Source organism: Arabidopsis thaliana (assembly GCF_000001735.4).
Source record: "Arabidopsis thaliana chromosome 1 sequence".
Lineage (NCBI taxonomy): Eukaryota > Viridiplantae > Streptophyta > Magnoliopsida > Brassicales > Brassicaceae > Arabidopsis > Arabidopsis thaliana.
Window position 1 is genome coordinate 27192530 of NC_003070.9, and position 24831 is coordinate 27217360.

At 39.2% G+C, this 24831-nt stretch overlaps 6 protein-coding genes across 10 annotated transcripts; 2 read left to right on the top strand and 4 right to left on the bottom strand.

Annotated features, from left to right (window-relative positions):
- Positions 1–210: 210 nt before the first annotated feature.
- AT1G72250 (Di-glucose binding protein with Kinesin motor domain-containing protein) lies at positions 211–5850 on the top strand (the record flags this gene model as incomplete). 4 transcript variants are annotated; one of them, NM_001334520.1, is made up of 18 exons in its annotated part: positions 211–439; positions 514–591; positions 665–736; positions 825–1411; positions 1497–1668; positions 1752–1819; positions 1910–2120; positions 2200–2276; positions 2354–2453; positions 2559–2657; positions 2749–2925; positions 3015–3300; positions 3464–3625; positions 3713–3928; positions 4033–4070; positions 4186–4349; positions 4424–4549; positions 4639–5850. In NM_001334520.1, the coding sequence occupies 18 exons, from the start codon at positions 373–375 to the stop codon at positions 5587–5589; spliced, it is 3651 nt and encodes a 1216-aa protein (NP_001320541.1). In that variant the 3' UTR covers positions 5590–5850. The 4 variants fall into 4 exon arrangements, with proteins under 4 accessions (NP_001320541.1, NP_001320540.1, NP_001319365.1 ...); NM_001334521.1 differs by having other exon boundaries at positions 221–439; positions 517–591; NM_001334519.1 differs by having other exon boundaries at positions 262–439; positions 825–1375; positions 4639–5785.
- On the bottom strand, positions 5827–6939 carry THI2.1 (thionin 2.1). Its single transcript, NM_105885.3, has 3 exons — positions 6610–6939; positions 6457–6534; positions 5827–6380 (listed from the first exon to the last, which is right to left on the bottom strand). Exons 1-3 carry the CDS (start codon positions 6827–6829, stop codon positions 6274–6276), a joined length of 405 nt encoding a protein of 134 aa, NP_565038.1. The 5' UTR covers positions 6830–6939; the 3' UTR covers positions 5827–6273.
- Positions 6940–7093: 154 nt separating this feature from the next.
- AT1G72270 (nucleolar pre-ribosomal-associated protein) lies at positions 7094–16567 on the bottom strand. The gene is given in 16 exon segments (NM_105886.6): positions 7094–7376; positions 7453–7637; positions 7733–7820; positions 7978–8401; positions 8499–8690; positions 8709–8849; positions 8968–9114; positions 9291–9494; positions 9587–9790; positions 9918–10121; positions 10203–13475; positions 13599–13750; positions 13980–14048; positions 14391–14457; positions 14742–15432; positions 15507–16567. The coding sequence occupies 16 exon segments, from the start codon at positions 16496–16498 to the stop codon at positions 7204–7206; spliced, it is 7206 nt and encodes a 2401-aa protein (NP_565039.5). The 5' UTR covers positions 16499–16567; the 3' UTR covers positions 7094–7203.
- A 307-nt stretch (positions 16568–16874) lies between these two features.
- Positions 16875–18971, bottom strand: AT1G72275 (LOW protein: nuclease-like protein). 2 transcript variants are annotated; one of them, NM_001334522.1, is made up of 2 exons: positions 17378–18650; positions 16875–17002 (listed from the first exon to the last, which is right to left on the bottom strand). In NM_001334522.1, the coding sequence occupies exons 1-2, from the start codon at positions 18591–18593 to the stop codon at positions 16944–16946; spliced, it is 1275 nt and encodes a 424-aa protein (NP_001320443.1). In that variant the 5' UTR covers positions 18594–18650; the 3' UTR covers positions 16875–16943. The 2 variants fall into 2 exon arrangements, with proteins under 2 accessions (NP_001320443.1, NP_001185379.1); NM_001198450.2 differs by lacking the exon at positions 16875–17002 and having other exon boundaries at positions 17194–18971.
- A 320-nt stretch (positions 18972–19291) lies between these two features.
- On the bottom strand, positions 19292–22159 carry ERO1 (endoplasmic reticulum oxidoreductins 1). Its single transcript, NM_105887.4, has 9 exons — positions 21807–22159; positions 21276–21407; positions 20909–21167; positions 20690–20800; positions 20492–20610; positions 20299–20403; positions 19995–20197; positions 19773–19896; positions 19292–19695 (listed from the first exon to the last, which is right to left on the bottom strand). Exons 1-9 carry the CDS (start codon positions 21975–21977, stop codon positions 19510–19512), a joined length of 1410 nt encoding a protein of 469 aa, NP_177372.1. The 5' UTR covers positions 21978–22159; the 3' UTR covers positions 19292–19509.
- A 1098-nt stretch (positions 22160–23257) lies between these two features.
- On the top strand, positions 23258–24328 carry AT1G72290 (Kunitz family trypsin and protease inhibitor protein). The gene has a single exon (NM_105888.2). It carries the CDS (start codon positions 23323–23325, stop codon positions 23968–23970), a length of 648 nt encoding a protein of 215 aa, NP_177373.1. The 5' UTR covers positions 23258–23322; the 3' UTR covers positions 23971–24328.
- Positions 24329–24831: the final 503 nt, after the last annotated feature.

Below are 24831 nucleotides of genomic sequence, written 5' to 3' on the forward strand. Positions count from 1 at the left end.
CACAAAACTATTTAGACTAATCATTAGGGCACTCTTAATAAATATCATTTGATTCGGTTATCTCCGGTTATGTCTGCTTGGATTCGGTTCAAACGGCACGTGTCAGTACAGTGCCCCTGCCCGAAAAAGAGGTCAATCATTGCCCGGCTGCCCGGGAAATCAATTTCAAATTTCAAAGTTAGTAAAAAAGATCAACGGTCGTCTAATAACGTTAAAGTAACCGCAACGGAAAAAGAGAATCCGATTCTTATTACCTTAAACCACAAATATTCTCTCTTCTTCCCCAAATTTGAAATCTCTTCGCGTCTCTATACTTGTTTCTCTCTTTATCCTTCTCATCATCTTCTTCATTTTCCTGCGAAATTTTTGTTAATGGAGGATTGTTGTGATCCACTTCTCGCAACTGATGCTTCTCCGCGACCTGAAAGCTTCTCTCGCTGTGAGATTTTCAATTTGATCTTAGACGATTGTTTTTGGTTCTCCTTCAATTTTCTTACTTTTTTTTTTCATCAGCAGCTGAAAAGGATATAGCATCGCGCTCAAGGACTGTGGCAATGGCAGATCTGGATTCAAATTGCGAATTGAGTAACGGTAAGTCATTCATTCATTTTAAGAAGAGTTCTTAATTTATCTCTTGCTTTACTGATTCTAGATTTGAATTTAGATGTTGATATGGAACAATCAAGCCCAGATTTGATGAAATTGGAACAATCTAGTGATCCCGTAGCGTTAGATGGTAACCGAACCTTTCCTTTTTTCTCTTCTGTCAAATCAAATTCGCCTTTGTCTAGAGATTTATGGAGTAGCATTGGGTTTGATTTCAGGAAAAGTTGTATTAGGGTTTTCATTAGCATCTCCAGATCTAGTAAATTGTGGCGCTTCACCTGATTTACCTAGAGGTAGCTATGAAGATTCACCAGAATTTTCTAAGAAAAGAAGATTTTCTACTGAGCTTTCTCTAGAGAATGGAATTGATGGTTCTACTACTACTACAAGACTTGGCCGTAAAAGCCAAGTTGTGAAATTCTCAGCAATCTGTCAGACATTTGGCTATGAGTTGTCTCCTGAGTCTTCTTTTGAGTTACCTTCTCCACCTGGAGACTTTCGGGAGAGTATGACTCCTGTTATAAGTATCAACTCTGGTTCTATAAGCACGGATGTGACTGTGGAGGATGTAACTTTCTTGAAGGATGAGTTTTTTAGTGGAGGTGAAAGTATTACAACTGATGCTGTTGTTGGCAATGAAGATGAGATTTTGTTGTATCAAACAGCTCGTCTTGGTAATTTCGCTTACAAGTTTCAGTCACTGGATCCTGGGGACTACTTCATCGATTTGCATTTTGCTGAAATCGAGTTCACTAAGGGTCCACCGGGAGTTAGAGTTTTTGATATATTCATTCAAGGAGCAAAGGCAAGACATCATCACCGAAATTGAGCTTTTATTTTCTTCTTATTCATCACATGTCATTTATGATTCGAGTGGAAAACTATTGCAGGTCATATCCGGCCTTGATTTGTTTTCGCAAGTAGGAGCAAATACACCTCTTGTGATAGAGGATCTAAGGATGCTCGTAGGTAGGGAAGGAGAGTTATCTATACGATTAGAAGGAGTGACAGGAGCTGCAATTCTATGTGGCATTTCTATTAGGAAAGAGACAACGGCTACCTGTATGTTGCTTTCTAACCTTTTTGTGTCTTGGACAATTCTACCTAACTTTTTCACAACTCTGATCACAGCTTTTGTTTTTTAGATGTTGAAGAAACTGGAATGCTAGCGGTGAAAGGTTCAACTGACACTGTTCTGTCCCAGCAAACTCAAGTGAGAGTTATTCCACAATCTTAGTGTTTCTAGTTGAGGTTGGGGTGGTTACAAAAGTTGCAAATAGTTAAACTGTCATCCTCTTTTTAGGAAAATCTTGTCTGCAGGGCAGAAGAAGAGGCTGAAGGGATGAGAAGTGACTGTGAGCAGCAGAGGAAAGAGATGGAGGATATGAAGAGAATGGTTGAGGAACTTAAACTGGAGAACCAACAAAAGACTAGAGAATGCGAAGAAGCATTGAATTCTCTCAGTGAGATTCAAAATGAACTAATGCGCAAGTCGATGCATGTTGGTTCTTTGGGTATGTACATCTCTCTCCTTCATATTTCGCCTTCCTTGTTATCGTTAAAGTTGACATATATGTACTTGTTCATAAATAGCGTTTGCTGTCGAGGGACAAGTCAAAGAGAAGAGCAGATGGTTCTCTTCATTAAGAGATTTGACAAGAAAATTGAAGGTACACAGAAGCAAACTTAAAGTACGATCAGCAACTGCAAGCTCTTATGCCTCATTTTAACGAACGCGGATTTGTAGATCATGAAAGTGGAGCAAATTAAGCTGTTGGAGGAGGCAACAACATACAAACACCTAGTCCAAGATATCAACGAGTTCAGTTCTCACATCCAGTCTAGAGGTGAGTCTTTGTCTTCCTATCATTTTGACATGCAACTAGCACTTCAAAGATATAGTAATATTGTGTTTCTGTGAATTTTGATGAGTTAAATTTTTTTTTCAACAGTGAAGCAGGACGCAGAATTGCATGAAAATCTCAAAGTCAAATTTGTAGCAGGAGAAAAAGAGAGGAAAGAACTATATAACAAGATACTAGAACTAAAAGGTTGGTGTCTTTATCCAATATAACTTGTAGATGGACCCCCTTGACTAAACTTGGCAGCCTAACAACTTACAGTGATCATTTCTTCGTACAGGTAACATCAGGGTCTTTTGCAGGTGTCGACCACTAAACTTTGAAGAAACTGAAGCAGGAGTATCAATGGGAATTGATGTTGAGTCAACCAAAAATGGAGAGGTCATAGTGATGTCAAATGGTTTTCCCAAAAAAAGCTTCAAGTTCGATTCTGTTTTTGGTCCTAACGCTTCCCAAGGTGATTTTTGGCATCAATGACCATTTCCTACTTGCTTTCTATGAAATCTCATCTCACCAATCGACATGTTGTTTCCTATACTTTTACAGCTGATGTTTTTGAAGATACTGCTCCCTTTGCTACGTCAGTCATTGATGGATACAACGTTTGCATCTTCGCCTATGGCCAGACTGGTACTGGGAAAACTTTTACCATGGAGGGAACTCAACATGACCGTGGTGTAAACTATAGAACACTGGAAAATCTGTTTCGAATAATCAAAGCACGAGAACACCGCTACAATTATGAGATCTCGGTCAGTGTATTGGAAGTTTACAATGAGCAGATAAGAGATTTGTTGGTTCCAGCTTCACAGAGTGCATCTGCACCCAAAAGGTACTACATAAGTTTTGTATACCTTTCTCCTTGATGTGCTCCATGGTTCTTTAGTCTCATTATTTGTAGTGTTTCAGTAAGAACTGTAATAAGTAACTTCTTGCTGTAGGCAAATAAAATTGGTTTCTGATATCACTAACAGTAGCTCCATACTCCTTTGCAGATTTGAGATAAGGCAACTGAGTGAAGGAAACCACCACGTACCAGGATTGGTTGAAGCACCTGTGAAAAGCATAGAAGAGGTTTGGGATGTGTTGAAAACAGGAAGTAATGCAAGGGCTGTTGGGAAAACGACGGCTAATGAGCACAGTAGCCGATCTCACTGGTCTGTTTACCTGATCTGTATTAGTCTCCTTTTTTTCAGAAAATGAATAGCTAACTGAATGTATATTCTCTTATTTTCTTTGCACAGCATTCACTGCGTGATGGTAAAAGGTGAGAATTTGTTGAATGGTGAATGCACAAAGAGCAAACTATGGTTAGTTGATTTAGCAGGAAGCGAACGGGTTGCTAAGACAGAAGTACAAGGAGAACGGCTGAAGGAGACTCAAAACATCAACAAATCATTATCTGCTCTTGGTGATGTCATATTCGCTCTTGCCAACAAAAGCTCTCACATTCCTTTCAGGTCAATATGATACATCTATTTTTCTCTAAAGAAGGTTACAGTCACCATTTTTCATCTAACTTTATGTTTGGCTTGCATACTGATAAGATCAAATACCTTTGCAGAAACTCAAAACTCACGCACTTGCTTCAGGATTCTCTAGGTATTGAATTTTCTTCTTGAAGCTGCAACCACTTTCTTTGTTTACATATGTTTCACTGACAAATTCTGTTTATCTGTTATAAAGCTTACGATGAAAATTTACTGGTATATGACAGGAGGAGATTCAAAAACCCTCATGTTTGTACAAATCAGTCCTAACGAGAATGATCAAAGTGAGACACTATGCTCACTGAATTTTGCTAGCAGAGTGAGAGGGATAGAGTTGGGACCTGCAAAGAAGCAGCTAGACAATACTGAACTCTTGAAATACAAGCAAATGGTAAGCTACATGTCCACAGGTGTGTTTATCGTATCATTCATGTATTGTTCTGAGCTGTGTTAATTCTTTATCAGGTTGAGAAATGGAAGCAAGATATGAAAGGAAAAGACGAACAGATTAGGAAAATGGAGGAAACGATGTATGGTTTAGAAGCAAAGATTAAGGAACGAGACACTAAGAACAAAACCCTCCAAGACAAGGTAAACGATACTCACCATAACCACGAAAACAACGTGGAATATAACATTTTCAGATTGCTGAAATCATTACATATCACCTTCTTTGTTAGGTTAAAGAACTTGAATCACAACTACTGGTGGAGAGGAAGCTTGCTCGTCAACATGTAGACACCAAGATTGCTGAACAGCAGACAAAACAGCAGACTGAAGATGAAAACAACACATCAAAGAGGCCGCCACTGACAAATATACTGTTGGGATCAGCTTCGAAAGAAATGGTGAATCTAACACGTCCATCACTCTTGGAGAGCACGACCAGCTATGATCTAGCTCCTTTACCTAGTGGTGTCCCCAAGTATAATGATCTCTCTGAGAAGGAGAACAATCCAGAAATGGCTGATCAAGTGCATCTACCTAATAAAACAGGAAGATTCTCTATCTGTGCAAAACGTATTCCATCAGCTCCAGCTCCAAGAAGGAGTTCTCTTGCCCCAACCACATCAACTTCGAGAGAAATGGTATATCTAACCCGACCACCACTCTCAGAGAGCACGACCAGCTATGATCTACCTCCTTTACCCAATGGTGGCCTCAAGTACAGTGACCTCATTGAGAAGGTGAACAATCAAGAAATGGCTGAGCAAGTGCAAATTCCCAAGAGAATAGGAGCAGGAAGATCCTCCATCTGCGCAAAACGTATTCCACCAGCTCCAAGAAGGAAGAGTTTTGCGCCAATGCCATTCATTCCAATCACATCAACATTAACTTCTCCTGATGAAAAGAGTGGCGCTAACCAAGTGCTCTGCACCAGTCCTAAGCTACATAGAAGTAATGGGAAGACGTTGACCAGCATACTGAGACGAAGCATACAAAAGAGAATGCAAATGAAACCTTCCCCGAGGCAGCAACCAATGAGAAGAGGTGGCGGCATTAATGTAGGGATGGAGAGAGTTAGGCTGTCTATAGGAAACAGAGGAAGGTTAGCTCATAGAGTTCTGCTAACCAATGCTCGTAAGGCAGGTCTGAAGGAGACACCGCAGAAACAAGAGCGATGGATCTGAAACTATTAAAAACTGATGTTTTCTCTGACCTTTGATGACTTAACTTCTCAATATTCATTATGATTTTTTAGGATGATTGATATTTTATCATCCTTCGGTTTCGTGTGTGTTTGTGGATTTGGTTTGACCCTATTGTATAGATGGTTTTGGCTTTTGTGCACTCCTGTTTCTTTTGTTTTCATAGAAAAGTTCCAAGAACCTATTTATTAAACCCCCAAACATCAGCAGCACCATCAATTGTATAGATGGTTTTGGCTTTTGAATGTTTGTCGTTATTTTCTCTATTGAAAATTATGTTTATTACATGAAAAATCTATCAGCAAAAGTCATAATCTTTGTCGTGTAAGATCTCTCTCATACTCTCTTCTTTGTAGCATTTTAAGTCCGAGTTTCTGGATCCTTAAGTTCGTTACATATCGTCAGTCTTAACACTGTTGCTAAGTCGCATCTGTGTCACGATATGAGCTGCTTATAAAAGACCATTCCGTTCAAAGCAAATGAAAATGGTCGAGAGAAGAGGAAGGTCAATAAAAGACACGTACGTTTAACTCTTTATTTAGGTTATAGGAAGTAGAGGGCATGTACAATCTAGTGATCGAACAAACCTTCTACGACACATGCACACACACACACACAAACCAGAATAGCAAGAGTCTAGCATTTGTTTTTTCACATATACGACCATTACAACAGTTTAGGCGGCCCAGGTGGGACTACATAGCTCTTGGTACAGAAAATAGAACATCCCTTGGCACATTGTTCCGACGCTCCATTCACAATTTCACTTGCATCTAGTCACCGAAACAAACATTAGAATATATTCTAACAAAATAATGATAAAAATGAGACTTAAGGAGTTCGCTTTACCAGAGTTCTGGAGAGTGTTCATGGCACCACACACAGAAGTTTCACACCCTAACTTGCAGTGCTCATTGGTAGCATCAGCTGAGTTTTTTTTTAAAGTATTAAAATCTTGATCGATCTTTTAACAAATAACATCAAAGACATTTTCCTATTTACCTGAGTTTTCGAGAATGGCGTTTACCCAACCTCGAGGGCATGTATCAGAGTTTTGGCATCCACTCACTTGCATACACCTTCCCTTGGAAAACCTTATACGGCATACACTATAGCCATTTCTAGCTTGGTTGGAAGGGCAGCAGATCTTTGCTTCTACTTGAACTTGTGCCATGACCAGACTCATTATGAGCAAACTCAAAATCAAAATTCTTCCTTTCATCTTTTGAATGGTTTACTTGTTTGATCACAAGGGATGTTATTATACGTATAAAGAATACACTACTAAGTTTGTATTGATGAAGTTGTCTTGAAACCAGACTTGCTTTAAATACTAGGAAACATTCGGACTAGATTTTAGTTAGTTACTCATGGCAAAAAAAAATTCCAAGTAGTTACAAACGTGATTTTTGTGTTTCTTCGTTTTAACGGCTAACCAACTTATCTAAGTGGTCATGGGAGTTTTCATTTTCACTTTGAATATTATAAATTACGTTTATTACTATACTATGTAAGAATTATTATAAACTGTAAATATGCCCCTTGATATTACATAAAAAATCAAGTGCCGTAGGCCAACGTTTAAAGTTTTCTTTACTAGGCACGGGCCTGCTCACCATTATCATCAGCTTCACAACCATTCACACATTCCTCCAGTGAATCATCACCCGAATCGGTGAACGAGAGTATCGTAGGAAGCACCGTGAGCGAGATGGAAGATTGTGGCAGCAAAGGAAGGAAGCGAAGAAGAGGAAATGATAGAGAAGAGACTGAAGAAGGTGGATTTTGACATTCGGAAACAAAGACACCAGCGAGGACCTTTGTCGTCTTCTCAAATAAACAAACCTCTTTCCCATTCAAATACACTAGACATGTCAAAACTTTCACCAAGCAACAACGTCTGTTGAGATTCCCGTGGCGTTTCTCGAAGCATATCCGAAAATATCAGCAAAAGCTCTTGGCACGCATAGAGTTCATCAATCTCTTTCGGATCTGTGGCGCGTTCAGATGGAAGATCCTGATGATATGACCTATATGGAGAAGGGTTCAGGTTAAGGTTTTGAGTGGTAAACAATTCAAAGCTTTGGAATGACGACCAAACACAATATATAAATTAATCGTTTACCATCTCCAGACCGGAATAGCCTCAGTAGGACTACTAATTCTAGAACACAAAGATCTGATGACCTTGTAACCACCTTCTGACTCGGTACCTAGGCAGGAAAACAGAGAAAGATTTAGATTCACACCTACAAAACAAACCTGTCTAATTCTTTAGTTTCAGCAGATATCATTCTAACCAACTGAAAATCAAAGCAGCAAGCTTGATTTATCAATAAAGGCCAAGTAATCCGGGAAACACTAGCATACCTGTAGTCTCGAGGCCATTGCGAAGAACCATGAGAGAAAGTGCAAATACAACAGAGGGAAGAAGAACCCCGTAGTTTCTACACAGCAGATGCTTTTGGAGATACACGATTACTTCCCCTATTATGTGCTCCGAATTTGTCACGCTGCCTTGGAGATTCCTTTTCTTCAAGTATTCTAACAATGTTGGCAAAGTTTCTGGCTTTGTTTCGCTCAAGACTATCTGGTCCGAATCATTAGCTTCAGAGTAAAGCTTCCCAAGAATCACTGAAGCCAACAGCCACCGTAGAAACTTTGCTACCATAGTCTCTTCAGTGTGTGTTTTAGTATCTTGATGACACTCACCAGGCTTAGATCCCTTTTTAAGGTCACTCTTCAAGGCTGTGGAGGATCCCCACAAAAGAAACCTTCTCAGCCTGTGCACGTCCTGAAAAGATATTGTATGATACAAAAACATTTTAAACTGTTCAAAACAAATTTGGATGGACGCTCAATAGTCAAAGAAAGGGGAAGAGAGATTATACCATGCATATAATCTCAACTGGCGGTGTGCTCATTAATATAGTATCAAGCCTACCCTCTGCACTAGCTTCGACTTGAGGAGAATCGCAGTTAGCAGCAGCCTCAAAGAGTTGAAATATCCCCTCGATTGTGATGGTGAAATGTGGCTGGTTCTTTTTTCGTTTATGTGATATCTTTAGAGTAGCAGATAGTATCTGCAAAATCAAATCAACCGAAGTACCATTTTCTTGCATTGATACTAATCCATCACCCAAAAGTGTGTATAAACGAGATGATATTTCCATTAGCCCTTCTAGGGCAGATCTTTGCGACCACTCTGTATCGTTTCTGGAGGCGAGTGCATCAGTTATGACCTGATACAACGATATCACATAGCAAATTCAATTAAGGAGTACAGTATTCTACACAAAGGACTCTTGATGCAAACCAGACAAACAAATATGGTTGATTATTGAGGAATACTGTACACACCTCCAAGACAACTACGAAGCGCGAATCTTCATCTCCAGTGGGCTTTGTAGTCAACATTGAGAAAAATGACGAACACCATGACAACAGACCACAGTTTTCAACTAGATGTCGGGCCATCTTATGCAATTTGACGGACTTTCTCACAACCTGAAAAGTGAATGAAAGACAGATTTTTGTCTGTGTTGGTCTACGAGCACAAATGTGAAGTAAAGATACCCCATTATATATTCTCACAACTGGAACTTAATATTATAAATAATGAAGAGACAACTGCATAAGGTGCAAGATAAACACAAAGTGGCATTAAGGAAAGAAAGTATCACCTGCAGGATTAGTCCTTTAGTTTCATCATCGGCAAGAGGAGATGAGAAAAAACCCATCACTGTCTCAAGGATGGAGTTTCTAATGTAAATTTGAGCATCCTCTTCTGATTCCAAGCCTACAAACACTAGGCGAAGTACCCAAAGCCTCTGTGATCTAAAGTTAACAGTGCTACTCCCGAAAAAATCATGAAACAAAGGTATTCCCTAGCGAAGAGAAAAAAAAAAAAAACAGTTCAATGCAGGGAAATTGTAAAGGTTTAAAGACAAGAGTTTGTCAGTTTTCAGAGAATAAGTACCCTCAGCTTCAGTGTTGATGACCTCTTCAAAAGTTTAATTATGGGAACATAATGTTCGTGAGAAGAATCCAGCAATATCAGAGATGCTTCAGCGGAAAAAACAGCAGACACAGTTGGGATTCTTTGCCATTGTTCCTCAACTCCATTTTGCACATACGTAAGCAGAAGCCTAAGCACCGTTACATGCATATTCTTCCTACAACTCTACATCAAAAAGTTTTAGTTAAACAAAGAAATTCTAACCCGTTTCCTCAGAAGCAGATTTGACCAATGAGCCTTTGCAAAGACAGACCCGGCATAGAGATACATGAAAACATAAAATAACTATCACCTCAAGGACATCCACAAATATCCCGAGAGTTTCGTAGCCCAGTTTTCTGATCCCAAGATCTGCTGAAGACATACTCGCAAATGCCACTGCAAGCAAGCCTAAACTGGCGAACTCCACAGGTTCAATGTATACCATGGACAATAATTGTACTGAGACTCGCAGGATGAAAACAGGATCATATCGTTCAATAGCAGGTGAGCATTTCTATACAAGGAGGAGGGATTAGTTTGAAAATGCAAGTACACGGAACTTTTAACTGAAAATTAAAATGAAAGACAAGGGTACCTCGCTTATTGGATCATCATATATGTAAGTGTTATCTGATGCCTCTGCAGTTCGCCCATAAGGAAAATACAAAACAGTTTGAGCACATCTTTTGGGATCAAGACAAAGATTCTCTTTGAAAAGACTCTGCCTGAGATCTTCCACTATATCAGAATAACTACCGTCGGAAGGCAGTCCCTCTCTTATTTTCAAGGCTGCATTACCCCACAAATAATCTTCAGAATCATTCAGCGTGTGTTCGCCAACAATCAACTTGATATCATGCATCAGCTTGTAGCTCTGCAAGTCGATTTCGCTCGGAGTTGCACCATAAGAACACAAAAGACGAAAGTGCAAATCTTTCAAAAAGATTCCTGAATCTTTTCCACATTTGCAGAGCAGCACTCCGAGAATTTTGAGAATTTCTATCTGACTCAAATAATACTCAGGTGCTTCGAGACTACAATTTTCAACTCTGACGGAATTTAGATTTGGGATGATAAGAAGTTTTAGAATGCTGGAGACAGGCCTGATGACTTCACCAGTATGTGAGGATGAAATGGAAAGAGAACTGATACTCTCTGTAAACTGAGAGTGCGATACTAAATCTTGGAAATGATACGAGTACTTTCCTCTAGACAAGAAGGAGAAAATTTCCCTCAGTATCTTCAATGTCTTCGAGTCCTTAAATCTATACCGAAGAATTAAGTTCATCAGCCTCTCCAGGAAAGGAAGGGAATCCAAGTGAGCAAGCTCCTCACACATGCCTTCCAAAAACTTTAGAATACTTCTCAAAATGAAGTATTCAAGGCTTTTGCACAGGAACCAATATTTGTCTTGCTCCTCCCTTTCGGAATTCCCTTTATAATAACCATCAGATCTCTCGACAACGCATTGCCAAGTATTAACGAAAGCATTTAGTAACGGGTTTAATAAACTCTCTCTGTTGGATCCCATTTCTGGAGAACTTTCCTTCACACAACCACCTGCTTGACGTTTTAAATGATGCATACAGCTATCCTCGGGAAACAAACAGATCCTTGAAAGCTCTACTTTTGCAACTAAACGGTTAGTAATATTAAACATTTGGTCTACTGACTTAACGTCCACTTCTTTTATCTCGTAATCCAACATCTCTTTGCCAGCACTAGTGTGAGGAAACATGGAATAGAATACCTTCAAGAGATCGTCTGTTTTAGTTGGACTTTCAGTCAAGGCAAAGTGATACTGAAACATACGTACTGCCTTCCCAAGAAGACTCGCATTAAACATAGTTTCGATATCCTCACTCGTCGACAGAAGAATCTCTTCATACTTCTCTTCAAAGATGCAGCCAGAACAAAACTTGGGCCACTGAAGAAAACCTTTTATTAGTATATTTGAATAAAGTGAAGTTATATCCAAACATTTACTACATGACTTCTCGAGTTTTGCAAAAACTGATGCCAGGAACAATAGCACAGGAGGCAGAAGCATGACAAACTGATCATCTGTAATAAGCGCAGAGTCACCCTGTAGTTTACTTAGCATACTAAAGAAAATGTGTCCAAAGACTGACAGATGCAAGGGACTGGACTCCACAAGATAGAACAATATCTTGGCCCTGCTCATGCTTGCCTGGTTAATGCAATGGATAATAAGGTCTTTAGAAGTTCTCCCAACAATCTGTGACATTATCACCGTCAACTGGTGAACACTACAATGCTGACTATTTCCCCCCCTGAAAATGCCACTAACGACTTTAAGCAAACAAGTATCTGCCGAAGCCAAACCAAAAGAGGTAGAAAACCTGCATGCCAGGCTATACACTTGCTCAATAATTCTACTGTCATAATTCTTGTCTTCTAATTCCCACAGAAAATCATAGACCCTTCTCTTAGCAGCAGGCTGGCGTGAATACAATATAAGCATTTCAAAAGCTCCGCCAGCAATATCCAACCCGAAACTGAGAATCGGGCTCGCCAATTCTTCCTCGTAAGTTTTACTCAGCATGGAATGTGCAAGATATAAAAGTTTAAAAGGTGATATAAATTTCAACAAAGCCTGAATTAATTGTGGATGTTGGAGAAGCGGAGCGTAACTTTGAGAACCAACACAAAGCTCAAACTTGTCTCTGAATACCAAGAGAAGCCTTTCAACCAAGACCTTAAAAGCCATAATTGACTTATCTGCCCTGAGGTCCCCTTTCCGCTCAATATGACTCTCCTCAAACAAAAAGTTCTCACAAGTAGAAGCCAAGAGATCAAGGATGTGTTGATCTATTTCACTAATACCTAGCCTGCCCGCTGTCAGCAACGTTTCTGAAAAAACCTCAACATTCTGCACTCGAGGTAATGTGTCACAATCAGCGGGACTCTCCAACAGTGCCATCACAACTGGGTGGGAAAGAACTGTCTGGGGCACTTGATGCTTCAACTTATCTGCAGAAGGTCCAGAAACAAGGTCAAGCTTTGATATTTGAGAGAACAAGTGCCTCATTAGACGTAAGCAGATCTCAGATTGTTGACAGAGTACCGGGTGTGGTTGAACCTTGTACAATGATCGTATTTGGAAGAGCCAGAATAGTATTAATCGGATATCTGATTCAATACTATCACTTTTAGGTTGCGAAACTTTAAGCAGTAGTAGCTCTGTTAATCTTGGAAACTCTGGTAAGCAAGATATATCCATGCTCATAATTTCATTAAGTAATACTGGAAAAGGAGTCTGCTCTAAGAATACAGAGAATGCAAGAGATTCAATATCAGGAATGTCCATCTTACTCTTGATTTTTTCAGTTGTGGATGAGTGGTCAGCAAAATCAATCTCACTATCTACTGTTCCTTCACGGAGATTCCTTGACACAGTAAGTTCCAACCCTCGCATAAATAAGTCAGGTGATAGCTTTGAAAGGTTTCCGAGGAAGTTTTTCTCTAAAAAGATGATGGACAGTAAAAATGAGAATGATGTTCCGTAGAGATCCCAAGAAACTGCCATCACAGAAGCAAAATTCTTCAAAATTGATTCAGGCGTTGCACATATCAATGCAGAAGAAAACGCATTAACGACTCCTCCAACTTCATCCGGAGTAATACTTCTCATCAGTCCTTTTATCTCATCAAGAGTGGCAGCAAAAGAAGTGTCAGCAAGTCGACATGTTGTCCTTCCGGAATGCAAGATGAAAGGTTCTGACAAAGATTGTGTAAAAAGCAGCAACACTCTCAATGGCAACCATTCACATAAAGAATCCTTAGATCCATCAACCACCTCAGACAAAACTGACTGGACCAAACATGAGAGTGGTCTGGGATCTACCTACAATATTCAATTAACAGAAAAGGTATTGGTATCGTAAGCGGTGTAAAATAGAACATAAACATATCGCATGGTGAGTTATACATATATATATTTATTTATAAAATATGCAGACGTATGTACCTGAGTTTGCAAAATATATTTCAATGAGCTGTAGACGTACAGAGATACTGCTGACTTGTTTGGTAAAGAATATGCTTGAGATTCAGAATTTAGTAGCTTCACACACTTCTGCAGAATACAAACAATTAGGGGGCTAAAACCAATTGATACACCTGCAACAAACACAGAAAAGATACGCCAGTCAATAACCTTGTATGAGATTAAGTTGATTTAAAACATTGCCATAGTTGCAGAGACATTAGATAATCATCTTTGTGCAGATAATGAATCTAAAAACAGAAATGGAAAATAATGTATACCTGAATCAACATATATAGGAGCAAGATATTATATATTCATCTATACCGAATCATTGATTTTGAGGGCACAAAATACATATACCTTTTAAATGGGACAAGGAGCTTCTGACAATTGCACATTGCTGGAATAAAGTATTTCCAACAGCCGTAACTGCATCACATAAAAAGGAGATGACAAATGATGATATGCTCTGAGCCTTAAGAGGTAGTTTAATCTTTCCAACAATTGGTAGAAACAGGAACCATGCCTCAATTTCACTTGGATTTATGTCAAATGCACCGGTGCTGCTCATAGATACCCGTGCTAAATTATATGATAGAACCTTCACCTCGTTGTGTGATGAAAAAAGTAACAAATTTATAAATACATGCAAATGCTTGAACATAAGTGGTGGAATTTTTCTAGGAACTCTCTCAAATTGAGACTTTGGCCTCCAAAAGATGTACTCATTCAGTAAAGACAACAGAGCTCTCTGCAATTCAGCTGGCATACTTGAAGAACTGCTCAGAAATTTCATGAAGACATCAAACAACCCTTTAGGCACATTAGGCACAGAACGCTGCAAGGATGAAAAACATCTAGTCGTCAAGTACAGATGAGGAGGAACGTCCAAGCCTACTACTAATGCCAAGACATATTAGCAATAATAAAATAAAGTAAATCAAATTGACAAAAGAAACTGGGTTAGTAAAGCAAAACCATTTCCTCGAAAATCAAAACTAAGATTCTGACACGGAGGGTTTAAACAATAAGACACCCTGTTATTAGTTATTACTAAACACAACAAAATGTAATCTATTAACAACAACACAACAAAATTAATAATATGACAGATCAACGTACCACATAAATCCCGAGGGTATCCAGGAGCTTTATCTGAAAGAACATCTCTGCTTCATCGACCGAAGCGATAGGCTTAGAACAAAACTCTGAACCCCAAATTTCTGAAACGATCCCAAGATATTCGTTTTCAGCATCTTCCTGATCTGTCAACTGAGCATCCCCAGTATCCTCTTCCAAAAAGATATTTGTATCAGAACCTAGCCCACCAATGACCATATCACTAGCCAATTCTTCCAAAACAGCCATCTCAGATGTCTTTAAACGCTTTTTTCTATCTACTAATCCAATATCCAACTCTGCTTTTCTCTTCAAAGATAGCTTTTGAGACACCTTTAGTACGGTCCATAACACCTGGAAATCTGGGAAAAAACTTATCACCTCACCTATGATATCCCGCTCAAGAGAAGCCTGAATTTGGTCAACAGAGCAAAGTTTCCAAGCAGTAACAAAAGAATCCCACAGCCTCAGCGTCTCCCAGAGAAATCTCAAAGTCCCATGTTTCACAAGGAAAACAGAATGGTGCATCCCTCTAGCGATCAACGACTGGCTAAATGGTCGGGGGCATATGCATTTCATGATAGTATGGACCTCTGAACCACCAGAAGGAGGTTTATCTGGGTTGAGAAAGTCAAAAGAAGATGACATTCTTACAGACGATACCAAATCTGCTGCCAGGGAAATAGATGAAAACCTGCAAAGACTTGAGTTACTATCCAGAAAAAAAAGAATGAAAAATAACACTCTTGTACTCTGACGAGGACTAACCAGTAAGGTGATGTAAAATCTTCCACATTGTATGGAAATTCATCAAAGAAAGCAGAAGCTAAAGACGGTCTACCCCTAATAATGGCTAAAAGCAAATCCCTGGGATAACCAGTTTCTGTAGCTTTCAAGCTCTTCATGAGGGCAAGTAGTCGTTTTATATTGCCTTTTCTGTATGCATCTGGCATCAATCCATTAGAGGGGTCTGTACAAACTTTAACAAGAACATCATAGGCCAACTCATTCACAATCCCACCATCCTCTCTTTCTGAAATGATGACTAGCTGCTCTAGTGTTTTGGGTCCAAAGAGAGCACTCATAAGCCGAGGACTAAGCGATGATTCTTGAACAAGGATCTTGTCTTTCAAGGTAGACAAGACAGAAGCCAGAGTGTCGTCATCGTCTTCCTCAAGGCCTTGTAGGAGTTGAGAATAGAGTTGCTTCTTCTCTAAGATAGACTTTAATAAGGAAGGCTTCCCAACTTGAAGGAATGATATTGCAAATTCAACAAAAGCCCGCCTCGGTGCCTGTTTTGGGAAACCATGAAAATCAAATGTCCTAGCCATTTCTGATGCCATGCCTGGACCACGTCTAACGATAGAAGCCAAGAGTGAAAGTGCGGCATTCTGTAAACGTTTTGTGTTGGATAATGCTTTGTAAATGTCTAACAGTTTTTTTTCGATAAGTAACCTACAAAACTGGTCAAGAGCTCTTCCAATATCAGAAGATTTTCCCTCTGGATGACTCAAAATGGTCTGGATAAGCGAGAATATATAGGAAAGTCCTTGTTTTCCATGATGAAGATTCCATGCCTCGAGAAGCTCAGTAAAGTTGGGTGAGCTCTGGAAATAAAGACGCAACAAATCGCTGCCAGTTTCTCCCTTTAATAACTTAACAAAATCTTTTGCAGTATCAGAGCAAAGCTTAAACTCATGTAAGCAAATATTATGCAACAATTGCCTGAGTTTAGCTTCAAGGGATGGTCTGAAAGCCATCACAGGGACCTTAAGATAACTATTCAGAGCATCATCAGCATACTTGTGCTCCTGGAAAAACTCATTACCTGCAACAGAATTCAGAAACACAGCAGACAAATTATTCAATCCAGCCCACACTGTCACGTTGAGGATTAAAACTACCCACACAAACAAGAGCAAATATACTAAAGGAATAATCAAGCTCAGTCATCAGCTAGAAAAGATAATAATTGACCCAGAGATTCCACCAAATAACGGTTTTTCTTCTCGGTAGGAAAAAACAAACAGAAATCTTCTAAACATCTTAATTCGTACCTTGATCTTCCAAGTCTGATGTTGATTCCACCATTAAAAGGAGCTTCCTCTAGGACAAGAAGTCGGGTACTTGTGTCGTGTCAGAGCTGAACGTAGTAGGTCATATATGTATGCCATTCAATTTATTTTGCCTCCAACCGGTTTGACATTAACCGAGTGCTCTCACAATGGGCCGAGCCGAAACCTTTTGTGATTGGGCCATGTGAACTGTGAAGTCCAAATCACAATACACTTTAATTATTCCTTTCATTTTTGCTATTCTTTGGACAAAGTATTCGTCTCATTGAAACAAAACAAGAAAATGTACTTAAAAACCGCGTAAGTCAAATTCATGATCAAAATCCAAAGCAAAAGATTGAGAATAGAAGAGAGTAATCCAATACCTGAAGTGAACAGCTACAAAAAATTATACGTTCATATTAAATTATCTGGTTCACATTCTAAGCCGTAAACTGCATACTGAAACAGATGTACATTGTACACACAAAAGAAAACAGCAGAAACCACAATTTACAAGATAAGGCTAAAACAAACAAACAAAAACGCTTCTTGCAACTTTTCGATTTCATCTTAGTGAACTCACTCGGCTTAGGTTCTCAGCGATAGCATCTCTGATCCTCTTCGACTCTCTATATGCTTCTCCTTCGAAACTCCGAGTCTCCTCCTCCTTATCATCATCTTTTCTCATCTCACCATTATCACCAGCTTCACAACCATTCACACATTCCTCCACTGAATCATCATCATCACCAGAATTCACAAGAAAATTATGCAACAAGCAACCCGTAGTTATGACAAACGGCATAAACTCGATTGTCTCTGGTTTCCATTTCTTATCAAGAATCCGCCACCGAGCTCGAACCTTAGCAAACGCAATCTCAACACTATGCAATCCAGTGTGTACTACATTGTTGAATTCTTCTCTAAAACTCTCCTCGTCTGAAGTCAAATCATAAGGTGTAACAAGCCACGGCAATAAAGGAAGACAAGAATCTCCCAATATGTAACGAGGAACCAATACTCCATTTCCAAGTTTAGTCGGAGCTCCACTGAGAACTTCCTCTGCAATTGAAAAAAGCTTCGTCTGTCTAAAAATAGCTTCTGGTTTCATAGTACTTGGCCAACCAGCTGAGATATCAACGAATCTGCCATTGGAATCAACCAATGCTTGAACCAAGATCGAACCTTTAGCACCAAGAAGCTTTCCTTTAACCTCAAACCTCCCGAATCCGACAACACCGTAGCAATTCGGAAGCAGATTAGGTGAAAAATCGGGTTTAGGATCATCAAGTTGTTGACTTAATTTCTCATTGATGAGTTTGCAGACAGTGAAGAAAGAGCGTGAAGCTTGGGAAGTGGAATCAAACCCGAATCTGTGAACGAGACACTCGTAAGAAGCACCGTGAGCGAGACGGAAGATTGTGGCAGCGAAGGAAGGAAGCGAAGAATGGGAGAGGATAGAGTAGAGACTGAAGAAGGTGGATTTTGACATTCGGAAATAAAGACACCAGCGAGGATCATCTTCGTCTTCTGTGGCGGAGGTTAAGAAGCGGTTGAACCACGTGGTGGTGGTGATGGCGGAGGAGGAGGAAGAAGGGGAAGGTGAGATTGGGAGAGATGAGATTAGGGATTCAAGGCGGAGGGTCTGTGATGGTGAGAGGAAGAGATCGTTGGCTTGGAGAAAAGAGTTTGTTACGGCGGCAGCGGAAGAGAGACGGCGCAGTAATGGGTCTTTTAGACCAAGTTTGTCGGATACATTTGTTGGGTTTCTGTCGGATTTTCGTTTTCCGGCTACCATAGCTTTCTCCGATTAGTGAGACTGAGATCAATTAGTTTGGAAAGGCAGCAGTTTTAGACAAAAGATGGACTGACCAATTTCGTTAATAGTGCATTTGGGTTGTTCGGTTTGGTTCGATCCAAATCGGAATTTTAGAATTTTGGGTTATTTCAAAGGATGTTAAAATGGGCTGAAGATTTAGGGCCGGGCCAAGTCCGTTAAAACACTAATTAAAGCAAAGGAGTGGATTTTGGGCTAAGAAACGGTTTTGCTTAAAAGGTTTCGGGCTAAAGTATAATTAAAGATGGACGGACCAATTTAGTTAAGAGTGCACTCTCTTTCTGACCAATTTAGTTAAGTGGGCTTTTGGGATTCGATCCAAATCGGAAATTTTTATGTTTAGTGGTATGTCCCCAATGCAGAGAGAGAGCTTCTTTTATGTTTGCTTGCTACTAGTTTCTTCTTCATTATGCATTTTCAGTTGATGATTTTTCAAAATCAAAAGATTTATGCAGTCAAGAAACTTTTGTCCAAGGTATGCCACTATATGTTGATTCTTCAAACAAGTTTTTACACTATAAAACTTTGCTGTTGATTCTTCAAACTTTGCTTGACTGAACTAATAGTATGTTATCTTTCACGGCGATACGGAAGAGGCGTTGGGCTCAACAGACAACAGACATGGTCAGGGATCATCAAAAGCTTTGTTTCATGAATATCAAGGCATCAATGAAATGGTATGATTGTATGAATTTTTTCTTCTGTGTCAGTATAGATTAGTTACCTCAAGAATCTCTATTTCTTTTATCTGTTTTACAAAAAATCTTTTCTCTATAATGATTTTTTTTTCCTTAATTCGTTACAACAATGACTATCCATCCTAGGCTTGTATAGATTGACCATGAATGCCTAAAAGCTGGATAGTTCGTTGTGTAACTCACCAGAATGAGACAGCTAAATCCCATATTCTTCTTAATCTTGCAGGTTTAGCTGATACTTTGGCTATCTGATCCTCCATTAGCCGCTCCACGTCAGGACTCATATCGTGGACCATTTTAACCGACTCGGAGAGACGGTTGAGCAAATTCACCAGTGCAATCACCTCATTCCGTTGCAGTTGCAGCTGAAAAACATGAAAATAATCTCAGGTCAGTGACACCTCCATACAAAACTACGCAGATAGATGTTTGAGAAACTCACTGTTTGGTCACCAATGTCTTGATTTCCAACAGAGAAGAGAATTTTCAATGCTGTCCCAAGACCCTGAACCTGAAGTTTCCCCCAAAGTCGGCATTTTTCACAACCTACGCAATCCATTAGTGCACTGTAACACATACATTACTAAGATGTATTACTACTACCGCTCTCTCTACATTTGCCAAAAGAACATATTCAAATTTTCGAGAAAAAAATGAGGTGAACCTTATATTTCTGAATTGTTTCTGAATCTGCTGTTTCAGTTCTGGTCCACTTTGACCTTGCCACAGTTTAGCTTCATCAAACGGAACAGGACAAGCTGTTTGGAGTTTCGGACTATACAACAACTGTTTGATCAAGGATTGTGTTTTCAGATCTTCAGCATGGTTTCCTGTGTCATACTCTGCCTGCTCCAAGTATGCTGTTGCCTGAATAAAACATTGTAAGAAGTCAGTCCTAAAGACTAATAGATTGATTATTCAGAGACACATGTCAGTCCTAAAGACTAATAGACTAAGAAGTTGCTCACTTTAGTAACAGCACGTAGCACAAAGAGATACGTGAAGTACATATTTCTGACACGATCTGGATGTCTAAGAATACGATCGTACATCAGCTCAATGTTCTGTCCCCACTGTATTTCAAAAGAAATTACATGTCAACCAAGACCATAATACATTCATGTAGAGAGACTTGTCAATCTTTTGCTCAGAAACACAAACCTGGTTTCTAGACTCATCAAGAAGATAATCAGCAGCTATGTGCATCGAGATTGAAGAATGAAGACCGGATATCAATTTGTACAAAACTTTTTTCTCTGGACAAGTCTCCCCAGATGAATCTACAAAAACCACTTACATTTCAACATACAACATAATACAAGTCTTTGTTCACAATATGGTACTGAAGGAAAAACTTACATTTTGGACAGTTCTCTGAATATATGGAGTCCCAAATCCTTCTAGCTGAAGGTCCAGTATAACCAGTATACCGTTCGGGGTTTAACTGAAGATTAACATAACTCATCTCACCTGTACATAAGTGTCAATTCAAATCATCAAATTCTCTTTCTATAAGCATTCGCTATAGCATATATCCAAAGAAGAACTCCCTAGAGCATTGTTTTGGTAACTACATACCACTATCTGTGTCATCGTCATGCGTCCATGGATTCTTGGTTTCGACCCATCCTCTGAATGCTCTGTTATCTATAGTACGGTCAACAGCTCCCTGAGGTTTTCCCTCTTGACACTTGAGATCATCAGAAGGAAGACCTGGGACAAATGGCTTTTTAAATGGTTCTGGAAACTCATTCTCTGGACATTCACAGACACTGCAATCACGCAAACGACACATTCCATCGTCTGGCCAGAATGGGCAGTCACACCATAGTTTAACCTACCCAACATTTAAAAAAAAAACAGCCAGCCAAAAGTCACTAACTACACTACAGAACACAACTTCATAGTTTTTCGACATAATCGGATTCTAAAGCATCTCACTGACCTTATAGTACCGGAAAAATGGAGTTGTGACGAGATCTTGAAGCAAAGGATTCAAAACCTCAGTGTTGAGATTGTCAACTGTTTCATAATCACAGCAACAGTCCTCAATCATACCTTTGTATTTACCTGTTTTCTGTATAATATCCCAAAGGAAAATCAGAAAGACGAAAAAATCAAATCCTGATCAATACAATTAAGTCCACTGAAAGAGTGAATCTTACAACAACATTGATAATCACACATCCTGCAATAAATCAGTGGCACATTTCAGGGACAACGATTCAAAGCTTTCGCTCAACAATGTCATCAAAAGATTCAATTTTTATTACCCTGAATCCATTGGCTAAACAATGTGATCAAAAAGATTCAATATTTATTATCATGAATCCATAAGATAACAAATATCCACAATTTTTCTCAATACCCAACAAACTTAACATCACGAAAATGTACTTGAGAATCTTAAAGTCAAATTCTTTCATCTGTGATCAAAGCAAAAAGATTGAGAATTTAAGAGAGTAGAATCAAAAACCTGAAGTGAACAGCTACAAGAATTTCGATCGCTGAAGAAGAAACCGACATTGGAATTCGTCCTAGAGCTCACAGCAACTGCCAAAAACACGACAACCAAAGTCGCTAAAGGCCATCGCCATGTTTTTCTCTTCTTTTCGCTCTCTTCTTCTTTGATTGCGCCTTTTCCCATTATGACAAATTACAAAAATGGAAATTGAAATGGGACAAATAAATCCTTTTACAAATAAATATAAAAACACGTTTTTTGAGTCTTCCGGAATTTCTCAAAACCCCATTGTTGTGTTTGTTGTGTCTGAAGTTCGTCTTAAGCAAGCAATGAATGTCATGTAAATGCGTTACTTTCAATGCTGTATTTTTGACATTTCAGCGCGACGTGGGTTTTGTATAACACGCGCGTGTTGGAGCAGTTTGTTATGGTCTCGTGACGTGCATTAACCAATAGGATCCATTTGTTCTCGTAGTAATTAACACGTTGCCTTTTCAACGCTTCCCAGTCAACGACCATTCGTTTGACTAAACGCCTCTTCGGTCCACGCTGTCGTTTTATTGAAGGAATTATATTTTATTTTAATTGGGCCTGCAGGCTAAACTATAAGTCCGTCTGATATGGGTCGGGTTGGGCTTATGAGTTATGGGTCTGGTAGGGGTCAATTAGCTTAATTTCGATATGTGCCCTACTCTCGACCTAACGTTTTGAACACGTAAGAGAGAGTTTCTAATATTGAGTTGTCTAATTAACTCGATAGGCTTATACAAAGTGTTTCCGCATTTTACCTTCTTAATAACTCATCATTCACTAACTAAGAAAAGTTTTACTCAGACCATATCTTCCGCTTCTTGATTATTGTCAATTTGTTGTCACTCAATTTATCTCTTGCAAAATTTAGTTGAAATCATTTGGTTTCATCTTTGGCTCTTGAATAGTTGCATGTGTGTATTTAGTAAGTTCTTTTCAATTAAGAAGGAAGAATAAAACAAATTGTGGCCAGAAACAATTATGTTGAGTTTTATCTCATACGTTGGCTCATTCATCCCCATCTCTCTGCTTTTGAATCATTCTACTCCTCCCATTTTTTGATCGTCCTTTTTCCTGCTTCTGAACATGGATCATTGTGCATGTTCGGATGTTCCTCGATCGTGCTGAAACTCAAAGTCTGAATCGATTACCATAGACTCTCAACCCATCTTTGATATATAAAAAAGAGCCTTAACCCATCTCTTCTACTCTCCCTCTCTAGAAACAAACACATCACGTGATGATCTGTTTCCCCCCATACTTACGGGATGATCAGAATGTGGCATGAGGAAAAAGCCAAGAAATAAGTTGATAAATTTAAGGTTTAATTTAACAAAAATGAGAGATTAATCTTTTCATTTTAGGGTCGCACGCGGTGTTTTGTGCAACCGCAGAAACTTCCTATAAATACCGATACAATGTGCATGCTTTCTACAACTCAACTCACTCAAACCAAAAAAAGAAACATCAAACCCTAAAACACACATAACAATCACAAATGAAGAATCCTTCAGTGATCTCTTTTCTCATCATTCTCCTGTTTGCTGCAACTATTTGCACCCACGGAAATGAACCGGTGAAGGATACAGCCGGAAATCCACTTAACACCCGCGAACAATACTTCATCCAGCCGGTTAAGACCGAGAGTAAAAACGGAGGTGGTCTTGTCCCAGCCGCCATTACAGTACTTCCCTTTTGTCCACTTGGCATCACCCAAACACTTCTTCCCTACCAACCCGGCCTACCGGTTAGCTTCGTATTAGCACTTGGCGTAGGATCAACCGTTATGACATCTTCGGCTGTAAACATCGAGTTCAAGTCCAACATCTGGCCGTTTTGCAAGGAGTTTTCCAAGTTTTGGGAAGTTGATGATTCCTCATCAGCTCCCAAGGAGCCTTCAATTCTCATCGGTGGTAAAATGGGGGACCGAAATAGCTCGTTTAAGATTGAGAAAGCTGGAGAAGGAGCTAGAGCAAACGTTTATAAGTTGACCACCTTTTACGGAACCGTTGGAGCCATCCCAGGGGTTTGGTTAAGCGCACCACAACTAATTATCACCAAGGATACGGCTAAGACCTTACTCGTCAAATTCAAAAAGGTTGATGATGCTACTACGGCTACTAGCAACTTATACTTCCCGGGTTGATAATTTAGGTCTAAGGATGTTCCCGTTCTACTAATCAACTGGTAAAAATTATTGTAATATTAAGCCTGAGACTCGTCCATGGCCTAAAATAATGAGTTATTTTCAAATTTCAATTAATAAGAAAGAAAAATGTGGCCAGATCCAGATACATAGATGTTGAGAATCATTCATAGGCATTGCTGTTGAATCTGTTTAAGGCATGAAATAGTTTTCTTCTTCATTCTACTTTGTATCCGAAAATTTTCTCTCCTCTTGTAAAGATCTTGAGCTTGAGAAAACATTGATCATTCATAGTATAACTTGCTGGACAGAATCTAGCTCCGGACGTGGATCTCGTGACATCGACTAATCAAACCGGATAAATAAACGTGTATGTCTCTTGCTTAATTGAGAGATTAAGATATTTGAGGAGTATCTCAAGGTTTTATCAACAAAGAAACGTAACACTATTCTTTTGATCACGATAGGGTTTCTTTTTTTGGCGTTACTCTATATAGCTTATTTTCCCAAAAACACTCAAAACGACGACGTTTAGCAAGACATATATTATCCAATAAGTTTTAAAAGTCTAAATCAAAAGCTTTCGTTTCACAAAAACCTCTCTCTTTTTTTCTCTCTCTCTCTCTGTCTCTGAATCTTCCATTGATGTTTAGGTATGTCTCAGTTTCTCAGATTCTCATGCTTTGTCTTCTTTCGCGCGTCATACGACTCTTTCTTTTCACTCAATGTCTCTTTGGTAACTATGCACACCAAATGTTCGATTAAATGCCGCTTACAGACCCCACTTGAGTTATTCTGTTAGCATCACAGATTTTTTTGTTTTCTTAGACCTCTTAAGAACGGAGAAATTTCATGGAAGCC